This window comes from Hoplias malabaricus, chromosome 14, assembly GCF_029633855.1.
Source record: "Hoplias malabaricus isolate fHopMal1 chromosome 14, fHopMal1.hap1, whole genome shotgun sequence".
NCBI classification, from domain to species: Eukaryota; Metazoa; Chordata; class Actinopteri; order Characiformes; family Erythrinidae; genus Hoplias; species Hoplias malabaricus.
This window is the reverse complement of record NC_089813.1, coordinates 7,814,796-7,829,387: the sequence shown is the minus strand read 5'-3', so window position 1 is coordinate 7,829,387 and position 14,592 is coordinate 7,814,796. Positions and strand designations below refer to the sequence as shown.

The window sequence follows — 14,592 nt, the reverse complement described above, 5'->3', positions numbered from 1 at the left end:
CGGGGGGGGGGGGGGCTAGCTGTGTTTTATTTATTTTTTATTATGGAAAATCGGCCTAGGAAGTGTTCATCTATCTCCGTGTATATGTTGTAGTTTTATATGTAGAATCCTATCACAAAATAAAGTTGACCTATGCATGTCCTTAAAGCATTACAGTACTGCATTAACAACCCATTGGACATAATGTTAGGAGGCATTCTGTCTATAATGAGACTAGTAGGATGCATTGCAAATTAAGCTAACTGGAGAAAACGTGTGCACATAAATAGATGTACGCACAAACGCAAAAGATTAAATTGGTTATTTTATGCATTTTATGTTGTAAGCACAACAATTGAATATGATTTAAATTTGACTGCAAATATGTTTTCAGTCTAGAATGTAATAAAATCAGAAACAAGTGGAAACATTTACACTGCATTCTGCCTCTTATATCCTTAATTCATTTAGCTATGGGTCTAATTCCAAACTGCTGTCAGTACATAACCACAGTGGCATTAATCAAGTTACTTTTAAAGGCTAGGCTCAATTGTACATTAAAAAATAAGTATCAGACATATCAAAGAATGAATCTACATTGATTTACTATAGTTTAGTCAGTGGTGGAATGGTCTCTTTGTGCAATGAAATTTTATTGAATAAAAATAGCCATAGTGGTTTTTGTGGCAGTTTTATTGGATTTGGCCCTTGGTCTTAAGTCATCTCCAGCCAACCACAAGCTTTACATCACACTGTCGTCCCGTCTTAGTTTATCTGCACTTACTCATGAAGCACTTAAAAAGAGATATCTATTCTTCCACCACGGGTAAACACTCTGAGAGGAATAGGCCTTTCATAAACATTGTATATTGCATAGTGTCAAGAATGGCTCCAGAAAACACTTTGCAGTGACTGTTCCAGTTTAACTGTTTATATTAAGCGTTGGTGTGCTATAGAATCTCTGAATTGCATCACCCACTTATTACTTATGAAGTAGCTGGTTTTAATTTAAATACTGGATGTCAATTTCCCTTAATGCAGGCAGATTTCTTAAAGCTGATATTATTCTCTAAACAACAGTCTATTGTTGACCCTGCACAAATACACAGTAAGTGGCAAATGCTCTCAACAGCTCTTTTTATCTTTCAGTATTTTTAGTGGTCCCTTACAACACTTGCAGACAAGGTGACCTGACTCAAATGACCAACGTGTTCCCCCATGACCAGCACAGAGTCATTACATGGGCCTTATACAGCTAAATTAACAAAGATTAGAGAGTGAAAAGTCCCAGAAATCCAAGACGGCCCCTTAAAATGGGCATTTACCAACATCACTGTACTTATAAACAGAAAGCAAAAAAAGAATGTATACCTGTAAACTGCTTTTATCTGAATTAATGTAGAATATCAACAGAAATATAATAAAATAAACACTTAAATAATATAGTAGGAAAATAAATATGCATAAATCAAAAGTTTTTTTTTCTTAAATAGACATCTTGTTTTGCTTCGCAGCACTGTGTAAACAGTGCATCCTAACCCACCTCTGTATGTCATATTTACCAGGGAGCAGGTTGTTCATCTGTCTAATAAGTTTTTTCCGGAATGTGGTGTGACGCTAAGTTTGTACTCGGTTGTTAGTGATATACGTCTTGTATACGACAGGTTTTCCGTGAAATTGTAGCAGGAGTTGCAGAGGAAGAGAATATTTTGCACGAGTTAAGAAAGTTCCAATAAAGTCCTTTTTAACCACTTCGGTTACTTAGTATTTTTCTTATAAAAATAAGAGTTTTAAAGTTAAATGGTCCCTTCCTTCACATCTCTAATCAGCTGTGTAAATATTGATAATTAGTTATGTATGGCTCACTGACACCTAATGTTACTGCACTCTGGGTCTATGAGATATGGCATCTGGAGTGAATTTCAGTTTTTGGTCTTTTTATGAATTCCTGCACAAAGTTTTTTTTTTTTGAGATATATCTCACCCAGTGGGTGAGCTTTCACAAAAAGGCTAGTGGCAATTTAAGATTAACAGCTAAAAATAGTAAAATATCTGTTAATAAATAAATAGTACACTCTCATATTTAAAGCACATGCCAACTGTTTCACATTAACAATAGTTCCAGTATATATACACACATTTTCTTTGTTTTAATCTCTTTAAGATATATTGATTATAAATGCTCATTTATAATTATTGTATTTCATTTGTTTTTTTTTCCCTTTCATGAAAATAATATATTTCATAATCTATCTAAGAAGTCTCTACACTATGGTGTGGATGTTAGGATAATCCTCATGGTTGACAGTTTCTACACTGACTTTGTAAACAAGACTTTACCTCTGCATGGATTCATCTCTAAACACGAAAAAGCTTGGTTGATAAACTAGCCGAAATTTTCCTTGAATTTAGATCGTTTGTGACAACACAAATCTAATATTGTAACCGATAAACATAAACGTTTGACATTCAAGCCATTTTTATATAGGTGCATGCCTTTTTTTCCAGTTTCAGAAAATGTATTCCTGCACTTTAACTGGGTATGAATCACTATTATGTTTTGTGTGTTATTTCATTTTGCTGTAGGGTATGTGTGCACAATAGCTAAGTTTAGACCAGGAAATGGGCTGGTGTTAAGAGCTGTCACCAGTGCTGCGTTTCTTGCTGAAGAGATTGGCTGCATCCCTGTTGCGTAGATTGGGTGGGTTTTTGTGTGCATGGGGACTGACAGACCACCGCCAGCCTCCGCGAGGCTCTGTCCCAGTGGGTACTGCAGCAGATGGGCAAGGCTTGTTCTGCAGTAGCTGGAAGAGCAGGGCGATCTCAGGCCCTAACCGGGTCAACAGATTTGCCCTCACCAAGTCTACTGTTTCTTCATCACACTCCATCAAACTCTGCAGCAGCTTCCCGTAAAACCTGCAGAGAGAGAGAGAACACTCCTACTGAGCTAGTGCCACAACAAATTAGCATGTTTAGCAACATTAGGCAGACGCATGCTATGCCAGGAGAGACATGGAAAAACACATAAAAGCAAAACAACTCATGTTATTTTGAAAATGTGTGTTGGTGACACACTTTTTGCTTGACTGGCATCTACTGTCCTCGAAAATATCACTGTAAAGCTCTAAATAAGGAAATTAGCACCAGATGTTAGCACTAACAAGTGTTAAAAAACAAATACGTTTTAACTACCTCCTTATTGTAAGCAGTCCTCTAATCTTTATTTCTACTGTGAATTTACTTTGTCAGTATTTTCATTAGGCCACTTACATTTACAGGACATGAAGCAAGAGTAATTTCATTGGATTTTATGTGAATGAAGTTATGTGAAACCTGGCCCAACCTTAGCAAATCATCACTTTTTATTTCAGCTGGCCACTGTAATTTCTTTTGATGACTTTGCAACCATGATATTATATTGGAATAATTTTACAACAAAATCGCAGATGATTTAATGTAGTAACTAATGTTGTGTTTAATCTTATTTGCCGAGGTGGCCCTCATAATGCTGTATTTTTTTGTTATTGTTGACCTATGGGTTTTTGGAGGATGGAAACCCGTGCAAACACAGGAACAACACACGTAACGCCTCAGTGACTAGAGAAAAAAGACTGAACCCAGGACCGCAAGCTGTGTGGCTATCATTAATCATTAATATTTATGTTACCAATATATTCATAATTAACAACAACAGTAATAATAATATCAATTATTATGTTATTGTTCACTGAGAGATTAAAGCAATATTTATATGATCTTTTTTAAAGCATTGCCTGCTGACACGACAAATTCGTCACTGCACTGTGATGCCAGCACACCTCAGATTTTAAAGTGAACGTGAGAAGTTTATCAGACCGGAAACTGCCTAACCACAGGTTATTGAGGGTAAGCTACCTCTCTGTGTAATTAACTGCTCCGTGCTGGTTCAGTGAAAATATCACACATTTCTACCACAGCAACATGTGATTGCAACATGGTGTTCCGCTTTATTGACACTTGTGCTTTGTTCATGAAAATAGATCCCATGGTCTGTTGTGAAAGTAACTAGAAAACTCTCAAGCAATATTACTGAGAAGGAGACACGTACATGAATTATTGATTACTAATTATTCATAATAGAGAGGTTAAACAATGCTAACTTTTGGACCTGTTTTGTTACTAAGATAATGACTGTCTCTTGCCTCACGAGACTCCTCAGTGGAGAACCTATATTATTTCTATTCCCAGACCATCTTTAAGCTGTCCCTGAAACACCAGTTAAAGCTTCTTCCTTATGCAAGAATGGGTATTAAATGGTGACAAGCAGTCTTACCTGTTTGGGAAGTGGCTGGGGAGTTGAGCCACCTCTGCAATGGCCTCTGGGTTTGACTTGGCCACAGTGCAGATGTCCAGCTTGCTGTAGCATTCTTCCTGAACCTCAGAGATCATTCTCTGGAATGTGGAACAACGGCGGACAGTAAGAAAGACCTTGGAGGTGATGCCATTGGCAATGCACTTCAGGCTCTCCTTCACAAAGGCCTTGCCCTGAAAAATGCAGAGTTTTGACAAAGGATATTAAACCTGTGTTGGCTTTAGAAGATGGCATTCACCTGTTTAGCCAAAAGTACGGTTACACAACCTCTCATTATTGGCTTTGGCAATTTCAGGCACAGCTACTGCTTACAGGTTTAGAATTCAAGCACAACAACTTGCACTCTCCTAACACAAAAAACGACAGTGTAAAGAGGCATGCTGAACATTTTAAATCGGGTACTGTCCTCAGGATACCTGTCTGATAAATCCAGTTTTGTCAAAATTTGAACTGAATTCTCAAAATATCTGAAGGGTCTTTATCTGGTTTAATGCCTCAAGGCATTGTATGAACCCGCCCCCATGCCTAATCAGAAGTTAATATTTTAATATTGTAAGCTTAACTTTTATTTCTTAATACTGTGAACATGTCTTTATTAATTCCTCTACATACCTGAGTGTCAAATTTAGCAGCACTGTAGAGAAAGGACTTGCAGATGTCATGCATTCCATCTGTGTCACATGTAGAGTTCTCGAGACAAGCGAAGGCACCACAGCCCACTTGGAGGGCACTATTCAAGCAACGTGCCACGTCAGCTGCAAAGAAGATACCGCTGTTAGAAGAGGCTTTCTTTTTAAGCTGTTTATCGATATAGCACAATACCTGTGTTAATATTCTGACTAGCCTAATTGTATAGACTTTGTTTAGTGCCCATACTGTATTTCAACAATTAACATTCTAAGCAGTGGTTCTCAGCTCCAGGGTTCAGGGATTGTGGGTTCCATCCCTGCCTCGGGTCACTGTCTGGGGGATTTGTTGTGTTCTCCCTGTGTCAGTGTGGGTTTTCTCTGGCTGATCCAGTCTCCCACAGTCCAAAAACACGTGTTGGAAGGTGGATTGTTTATTCTAAAGTGTCAATTGTTGTGAGTGTGTGATGCCCTGTGTTGGACTGGCACCCTGTCCAGAGTGTGTTCACGCATTGCTATATTGGGTCGGCTCCGGCCTACCATGTCGCTTAACAGTAGGAAGCGATTACAGAAAATTAATGGTATGGGGATTTATTTCAGAAGACTGAAAAATGAACTTCAGAACACATTTCAGGTTAGTAATGGGGTTAGTAGCTGAACATGCACCCAAAATAAAGCCAAAGGCGAATGCACTCATAAATGGATCAGTAACTGAGGAACTTATTCTCATTATCACTTTGCATTCCCAAAGGATGTTAAAATACCATTCAGTTTGGGGGAAAAACTGTGGGTCATAGCTTATAAATGATCTAATGTGAATTTTCATTTAGTTCTGAAACCAAGCCAAATTCCTTCTTGACTAAACACGAGACACATAATATATAAAACTGGTGCATAATTTTAAATTACTACGCTATATTTCCACAGTTGGCAGTGCATTTTATGAGTATAATTGGCCCACTGTATCCACATGTTCCACTTTCGCAGATTAAACCAACCACAGATGAAAAATATAATAAAAATATGAATTAATGAAAAAAAAAAATAAAAAACTACAACGTGGAATATAGGCTAAACCTTCTGTAGTCTCATGCCTTTGCATAGGTTCTCTGTCTCTCTCCAGCACTGTTTGATTGTTGTTCAACTCACATCTCATTCGTCCACTACTTGTCATTCTTTCCTACACATTTAAGTATAACATATATCAATGTGTTATAAGTAGAGAGATTTAAAGATGTTTTAAAAAGAGAATGTCTGTAGGTTTAATGCTAATACTATGGCATTTTATATAAGAACTTCCGTGTCTGGATTCTGGTGTTGATAGGGTTCCTGGAACCCCCTGTTTCTGACCCATCGAGCTAAAAATACTCACATGGGGGCTTTGAGGCATTCTGAGTGTTGGGTGCCCTCTATTTGCCCCTGTAGGGAGTAAAGGGTGGGGTACTGTGTAAAGAGGCAGTGAGGGGATGTGTGCCATACAGTATTGGGTTCTGCTGACTGTCACTTTTGGCATGAGACTTAGTGTTTTCCATTACCCTCACATGTGACAAGACAATAACGCTCAGCTCGGCGGCAAAAGAGCCAAAACCACTTCCAATGCTCTAACGGCAGGGACTATAAACACTTCATCGTACAGACTTGCACCCTGCGCTGGGTCAGTGTCTCAGCCTGTATTAATAAAAATGAGTTTTTTTAAGAAAGGAGTTAGTGTGCGTGTGTGTTTGCATGTGTTTGTGAAAGAAAAACTAGTGTTGCTTCAGTCCCATTGTTCTGGCTCTGAAGGATAAAATAGGCTGTGTGTTGCTGTGTCAATGCTGCTGGCAGAAAGTAGACTTCTGAAATAACCAGAAAGCCCCTAAATGTCATAGTATGAATACATCTATTGTCCATAGGAGTAGACTGGGGCAAAATCTCAGATGTACGTGGTATAAAGGACATTTGCTTCATCTGATCCACACAGTAGAACAAGACTGACATGGCACTTCTTGCAAAGCAACAAATGGGATTTGACATCCAGAAATTTGGATTTCTCAGAAATCTGGCTGTAGACACCACTTCTCAACTCAAAGCCCAAAAACTCACAAACTAATATTGTGCTGCTTTTTACACAGGGTGCAGAGACCATAGAAGTATTCTCTTCTTCTGGGTCTCTTCAATCACAGCACTAGACCCGTGTTTACGTGAGAGCAGAAAGAGGAGGTTAAACATAACATGCCCAGAGAACATCAGAACAGCGAAAAAAGAGAACAAAGTTAAAGCGGCTAAAATCCAGAGTTTCTGCTCCTCACTGATGGACTCTCGCACTGAACTAACCTGTGGGTCATTCTCATTTAAAGGAGCAGATGCTGAAACCGGCCGTTCTGAACAGCAGGACACACGCGTTCCCTTAGGACCCCAGAACTGGGTTAATTTGAGGAAAAGGTGGAGAATATGTCCTCTTTAAGCACTGATAATCCCTTGAAAAAAGTTATTTTGGTTCTTTTAGATAGATTCTTTAAGTACCTTATAGATCTTGATGGAAATGTAGCAGCCGGTAGCAACAAATTGAATTCTGAGGTTGTATAGTGAAGCAAAGACGCTGCATTTTGTATCTTGAGTATGTTTTTGCTATTCTGAGTCCCACATGATGCTACGTCGAACAATGATAAATGGACCATGTCCTGGCATTAGAACGAGACATTTTAGGAATCTCAAATAAGAAAATGAAGCTAGTAAGCATTAGCATATATGTTACACTAAGTGTAAACCCTTCATATCATTTGCTAGCATTCTGATAGGTGAGCTATTGCAGAAGCTAACTCCGCTAGTATGGTATAATACATGCTAAATTTGCAGCAGTATTTTAAGATTTCATTTTTGTGTCCAGCTGACTATACACTAAGATACGCACAGGCTACACTCTGAGATTCCAACAATGGTCTTGATTTGAAACTGTGTAACTGATTTTACCTGCGGCTACTGCACTACTGTTGTAAGATTAGCTTCATTGAAGTACTCTGACTAACCCTACTGATGTATAAATACCTGCAGTGTATGACGTTAGCAGTGGAGAAGTGTGTATGCCGGCCCACTGTTAGAACCACCAGACACCGTTCTCCTGTACGTCATAAGTAACCTTACAGGGGTAAGTTTGAGAAATGAGTTGGGCCACACAGATAAAGCTCTGCACAGACAAGAGCAGCTGAAATATGGGCCCGATACCTTTACAGAGCTTTTATTGTATGATAATGGAAAACAAGTGAGGAGGTTGGCCGTATTATGACTAATGAAATGTGAATAAAACTGGGTTCGTTCACAGATAATGTGTGTGGGTGCCCTGATGAGTTCTGACAGGTCAAGACTAATTTGAGCTCTTAGAAAAAAAAAAAAAATCAATAGACAATGAACCTTCTTGTCTTCTTTGGTCTCTCTCTCTCTCACACAAAACCCCCTCCCCCCTTTTCTCTCATCTACTTGCCAAGTATATTACAACCACTACAGCGTAAGCTATCCATTCACTGCAGACACTCGTCGACTCGACAGGTGATATTACTGTTTCCCACCACACAAACAAATAAGATGAATTGTTGGAGTGAATAATTTATATTCTGCTGTTGCAGTTACCTGTTCGGATTTCAGCAACCCGTATTCATGACCCCGAATTGAACTCCGTGCTCCAAAAGGTATGCTCAGCTGTGGCCAGTGACTTCATTCTTTATTTCCTCACGCTGCATATCGATACTGTCTTAGAACACACCCTAAAATGACTGAATCATCTGTGGCAAGATGATGCAGATACACATCCTAAACCAACAGGACACTGATCCCCGCAGGCTTTTCCAAATACGCTTAATTTCTCTAAACTCTACCAAGTCCCCAGCTCTACTCTCAGTTCACAGTGTGGCCTGCGTATGTTTATATTGCAGAGTGTGTTTTCTCTATTTTATGTAATACTGTAGCACCACTGTGTCTGCCTGTAAAGCACAGAGTCAGTACATGTCTCCCTGGCAACCAAGTACAACAAAAAGTTATGCAAATTCCAAGTGGAGCCTGACAAAGGTTTTGAACGTCCCCTGTCCAGAGACGGAGCAGAACTGAATGTCCCGCACCACACACAGATCCACTTCATTGAACGCTCCTCACTGCATATTAATGGCTTTCCCCAACTTAATATGGTTATGGAGATTAACCCATTAAAGTGCAGGCTAGTCCAATAGTTCAGTAACTTATTTTTCAGTAAATTCTATGAAACAAATTAGATGTTCTTTGCCATTTTTTCAGCCGTTGACTTATTGTTGCTATTTTTAAACTGTGGGTGATGACCCAACATCCTGGAACAGTGTCATGGGTTTCTAAACAGACACTAAATTCTTGAGAAATTACTTAGTACTTAAGCTTTAATGCACAATTAATATAAAAGTCTTGCAATTTCATAATTTCCTAGCATTCTTAGGTTACTGAATATGCGAATTAAGGTATTATAGCATCATACGTTTTACACCATGTCACTTATTCATTTTCTGGTTTCAAAATAAATGTCCTAAAATGAACTCTAAGATCAACTCTTAAGCTGCACTGGGTGGTCTCCCAAACAGGGAGTAAGCTTAGTCCTGTATTACACAGCATTTTGAATTGCGTTTTAGGCTTAATCTGTGGACTAGGCTTAATCCTTCTCTGGGAAACCAGCCTTATAATTATTTATCTGATTAACATTAATCTAAAGACTGTAATATGTATAATTTGGTAAAGTCTATGAGAGAAACCGAGATGTGGATTGAACCCAGAACCCCAGGGCCCTGAAACAATGTGGCTGCGATAACTTGCAATGAGTTCGGTGTGTTCTCCACTGTCCTGGGTCAGTTTTTCCCCCACAGCCCAGAAACACATGTTGGTAAGCCACTTAGCTATGCAAAATGCCCAGAGGTGCGAGTGTGTGAGTGTTGGATGCCCTGTGATGAACCGACACCCTGATCATTGTGTGTGCTCCCTTGTGCCCAGTGTTTCTATGTAGACAACAACCTTTAACAGAATGAAGTGGTTATGGAAGACGAATGAATGAACTTTTGTGAGGCAAAGTGGGTAAATTATGTGCAGGACACTGCTGTACTCTAAAGGCTTCTGTTCAGATAAGTTTTTAAGGTGTCGTTCAGGCGTGAAGCAACAATAAGCATCTACCCTACAGGCAGATGCGCAAAATCTGTGGACGAGCTGCTGTGGTTCAACTCATTTTCTAAGACCATCTCATATCTGTACACGAGCTTGCAGCTGTTTCAGTGACCTACACTCTCTGTTCTCACTGTAAGGTCCTTTAACCCGTGAAGTGCTGAGATGGTGCTGTGCACCATTTTCTCTTCTTTGCATGACCCCACGCTGGTGACACATCAGCTCCACTGCAGACAGAAGTGTTTCACACGGGTTCATCTCTTTAAGGTGCTCATTTTTACTGACAGTGTGCATAAGCTCATGCAATCATACCTTCATACAAAGCCTCGATGGGAATGAATGAATGGATAGATGCATGGATGGACGAATGAATGAATGGAAGCTCATTTCCACAGTAGAAGGCCAACAGCTCCAGCTCCTCTTCCACGCACTGTAAGCGCAAATTAACTGCCCCAGTGCCCTAATAATTACCCTGCTGTGCACCAACTCTAACGACACGTCCTCTACCCCCCCCCCCCCCTCTCGTTAGGCTAACGGTACTAACCTGCTGTGCATCCATTTTGCACGGTGTGAAATGCTACTTCTGGAGTCAAGTGCACGAGCGATTAACGCAAGTGTTCATGCAAACGTTCACGCTTAAACCCTCCGCTCGTGGGCTAAATGCACGGGGAGGCTAGCATGCCGTAAATCTGCCTTAAATTGCACGAGTGCATTTAGGTTTAGAGCCCGTGCTGTCTCATGCGCAGGCTCATTCAGGGGGCTTCAAATGCTCACTGACCAACCGGCGCCGTCCAATAGGAAAGTCCTTCAGAAGTGCCTGAAAAGCGGTGACCACTAAATAAATAAATATTAATAATAAAGAAACGCAGCTTCGCTTCGAAGCTGACCCTCTGCTCTGTGCCCACGCACGAGCCTGTAGGCTATCCCGGTCGCGTGCACTAGCTAACCACAAGCTCCTTCCCACTGAAAAGCTGCGCAGCGTAAGGCTGCGTCTTTGCTGAAGCCTTGCAGAAGTCTTGAAGGCGATACAATGCAACGCGTGAATGAAAATACCGAACCGAACATGCTTTTTAAAAACTGCTTTAAAATTGAGAGCATGCACGAGCGCTTGCAGCGAATGCAAAGCGGCTGATGGAAGGACGCTTTTTTTTTTTCTACTCACAGGGGCTGTTGGCGGCGGAGAAGCGCGCTCTCCTCGGCGAAAACGACTCGTTCAGGTCCAGCTCGTGCGCTGACACCACGAGCACGACGAGCAGCACGAGCCCCGTCCTCGGCGGCATCTCCTTCTCCTTTTTCTTTCTTTCCTTCTTTCTGATCTTCTGTCGCTCAGAGCGGCAGCAACAACGCCACGGGTTCTCTCCTCTCGCGCTCCGAGCTCCGTTGCAGATTGAGATGGACGCCCCTCGCTCGCTGCTGCCGTTTCTCGAGCTCGTGCCCCTCTCAGACTCGTTCTCTTCACCTCCTCTTTTTCTCCCTCTAATTTCTTTTTCTTCCTCTCCCTTCTCCTCTTCTCCGCTCCTCTTTGCCAGTTTCTCCTCGCGTGCATGACAGGAGCGCGCGGCTCGCCGCTTTATATACATGAGACGTCGCGAGCTTTCACCCAATCACAAAGCGCGTCGGCGCTCTCGCGCGCCTACATTTAAAAAAATGCACAAACTTTCTCTCTCTCTCTCTCTCTCTCTCTCTCTCTCTCCTCAAAAAGCGCGTAGCCTGCTGCCATCGATCCGTGCAAATCTTGCCTCTGCACTCACAGCAGTGTAAAGACAGCAAATATTGTTGCAACCTTAAAGTGTTGTTTTATACAAATGCAGTGGGGCGCTTGCTTTTCCGCCTCACTTTCCTTTTCCTCACTTCTGCATTGCGTTGTGTCTCTGTGTGCGTGTGTGGGCTACGAATTTGTCCCACTGTGGGGACCCAAACCTGTACACACTCACAACCTCAAACCGCATTTGTGTTGTAGCTGGAAACGAACCACGTGCTAAGTACCAAAGAGCAAGTAGAGCCAGCTTAGCAACAGACTGGTTTTGCAGTGACCGGTGGTCCTGCAGGGCACTGTTTACACGAGCCAAGACTAAACTAATAATAATATTAACCATGGTTTATGTGACTGGGACATCAAACTGTAAATCACTGGTCATCATACAGCTTACAACAAAATGTGTCTGTGACACACACACACACACTAGTGTACTATAAACAGTGAACACATGCCCAGAGCAGCAAGCAGCCACCCCTGACACCTTGGGAGCAGTTTGGGGGTTCAGTGCCTTGCTCAAGAGCACATCAGAGTGAGGTTTCCCGTGCTCTGCCTGCCCCCAGGTCTCCTGCCGGTTGTCGAGTTCGAACTTTTGGTTCCAAACCTCCTCCGTTAACCATTAGGCCATAAGGGCTTGCAAAGGGGCTAGGGGATCACAATGAGAAAAACGTACTTACGACAGGTGTCCTGACTTACGTTATCCTCTCTTACTCCAAATGACTTGAGATGACTCTCGATAAATTTCTAGTCTCTAGTCTTTTTATCCTGACACTAGAAACCTGTCTGTGACAATAATTGGTATTAAAGGCTAGGCACCACTTAATGGTCCTCCATGAATATTTCACATTATTGTAGTTACTGACAGATATAAGTATGAATTAAAATGAAAATAGCTGCTTAATTTTCTTTAAAACTGACAATTTTATTAAATTGACGGAAAAACCCGAGCTCGCTACGGAAATTCTTGAACGCGACCGTGATGGTCTTTTAAACCTTATTCCTTCAATTAGTAAGAAATAACATGTTTTCTGACTATCAATAAACACAAGTTAGGAACTCAGATTCCACTGTGTTTATTTGTTTGACACTTTCATAGAGCTGCTGCTTAGCCTTTAAAGTCATCCCGTGTGCTCGGGAGGGTGTGGGTATTGTAACAAACCTGGCTCAGATGTGCTTCCCAGTGGGCGTTTACGTGATCACAGTCATGGTCTTTCATTATTGGTCTTAGCAAATGAGTGACTGTTGTTTCTTTTCTGCATGCCCTTGTTTCATTTAGTAATCCTTGAATCATGTTGCGGCAGTGTGCACACACAACGTTTCGCTTGGTTCTTTTATCACATTGGCATTTCGATGCTCACCCACCACAGCCATCGCCACCAAAGAGCCATTGTTGAAAATGCAGCTATGGGGAAGTTTTGCTAGGGAATCCTTCATGTAAAGCAGCCTGATGTTCTAACCCCTTACCCCCTTCTGTGTCGATTCGTTGCCACTAATTAGTCTTTATACGGAACTGACCAGCTTTTCCATTTCAACAAGTGGTTACAGTAGATTCAGTGAGATCTATAGTGGAGTGTGTCAGATTGGAGGTGGCTGATATAATGAAATGTGTAATACCACTGCCCTCTACGTAGCAAATGAATGCAATTCCTAGCTTATCAAGCTACGCCTTGTGTGTGATAAAAGGCCTTGGGCAAGACTCACTTCAAGTTTAGGAGCGCAGACATCTCTGCACTTTTATATTAAGAAATCCAAAGCTCTTCTGTCTTCAATGATTGTACCAAGTTAATTACAGAGTTGACGTGATGAAATAAGATGTAATTGGTCCAGTTCCCTGACCACACTGGGCTATGAATATTTGAGAGGCAGTTAGCTTGAGATGTTGGGTGCCAACAGTAAGGGGCATGGTCTACTGTAACGAGAGCTGACTGAAATAACGGTGAGGGAAGGAATAAGACAGGACAAATACACAGCTAACAACATTAGCTATTTCAGGCTAGAACCGAATCCTCCCACTGAAATGCCATTTCTAACACCTTTCTTTGTTTTCTTTGCTCTCACTGGCTCAGGGAAGTAGCTATGACTATGATAACCATTTGTATATGCATGTAAAAAAAATCTTGTAGTGACTTTGGCTGAGATGGACCAGTCAAAAATGGCAACACAGTAGAACAACACGCAGAGATTTGTACATAAAACAAATGTATCTTAGTAACTAATACATCCAAGCCATTAAAAAGATAAATCTCGGGATTTAGACGGTCATCAAATGGAGATCCAGGTACGTGATGTTCTGGATTGTACCTACTGTTTAGCCAACTATACTTTATGCACTTATTTGAAATGTGGATTTCATGTGTAACACACACACACACACACCCAAGGCAATTTTACTGCTGGTCATGGGGATTGAACGGGTGACATCAACCCAAGCCTGCTTCTCTATCCATTGCTGAGTTGCCTGTATTGCCAAATATGACCAATTTAATATACAATTATTGTGGTTCTATCTTATTTTGGGCACATATAACGTGTACAAAACAACACGAAAGTAAACACCCAGGTTTGGACTGTGGAGCACTGCAGCCGGAGTGACTTGCAGTGTTTTTGTTTGGTGTTTGTGATAAGGCGAACATGACAGACTGATAGACTGTACATACCAGCCATAAGTGTGATATGACCAGGGATGGCGATGGCTAGGTTTTACTTGGGCAACCCCCTTTCCCACTTTTGGCAAATCA

General features: G+C 41.2%; 1 protein-coding gene across 1 annotated transcript; it reads right to left on the bottom strand.

Annotated features, from left to right (window-relative positions):
• Positions 1-2,089: 2,089 nt before the first annotated feature.
• stc1 (stanniocalcin 1) lies at positions 2,090-11,604 on the bottom strand. Its single transcript, XM_066644938.1, has 4 exons — positions 11,261-11,604; positions 4,943-5,085; positions 4,292-4,503; positions 2,090-2,895 (listed from the first exon to the last, which is right to left on the bottom strand). The coding sequence occupies exons 1-4, from the start codon at positions 11,376-11,378 to the stop codon at positions 2,613-2,615; spliced, it is 756 nt and encodes a 251-aa protein (XP_066501035.1). The 5' UTR covers positions 11,379-11,604; the 3' UTR covers positions 2,090-2,612.
• Between the last annotated feature and the right edge of the window lie 2,988 nt (positions 11,605-14,592).

Bases quoted from the DNA above. Each gene is read 5' to 3' on its own strand.
- stc1 (XM_066644938.1), bottom strand. From the start codon at position 11,378: ATGCCGCCGAGGACGGGGCTCGTGCTGCTCGTCGTGCTCGTGGTGTCA. The intron at 5,086-11,260 runs GTGAGTAGAAAA...TCTTCTTTGCAG, and splicing joins CTCCGCCGCCAACAGCCCCT to CTGACGTGGCACGTTGCTTG. The intron at 4,504-4,942 runs GTATGTAGAGGA...TGCATTTTTCAG, and splicing joins CTGCTAAATTTGACACTCAG to GGCAAGGCCTTTGTGAAGGA.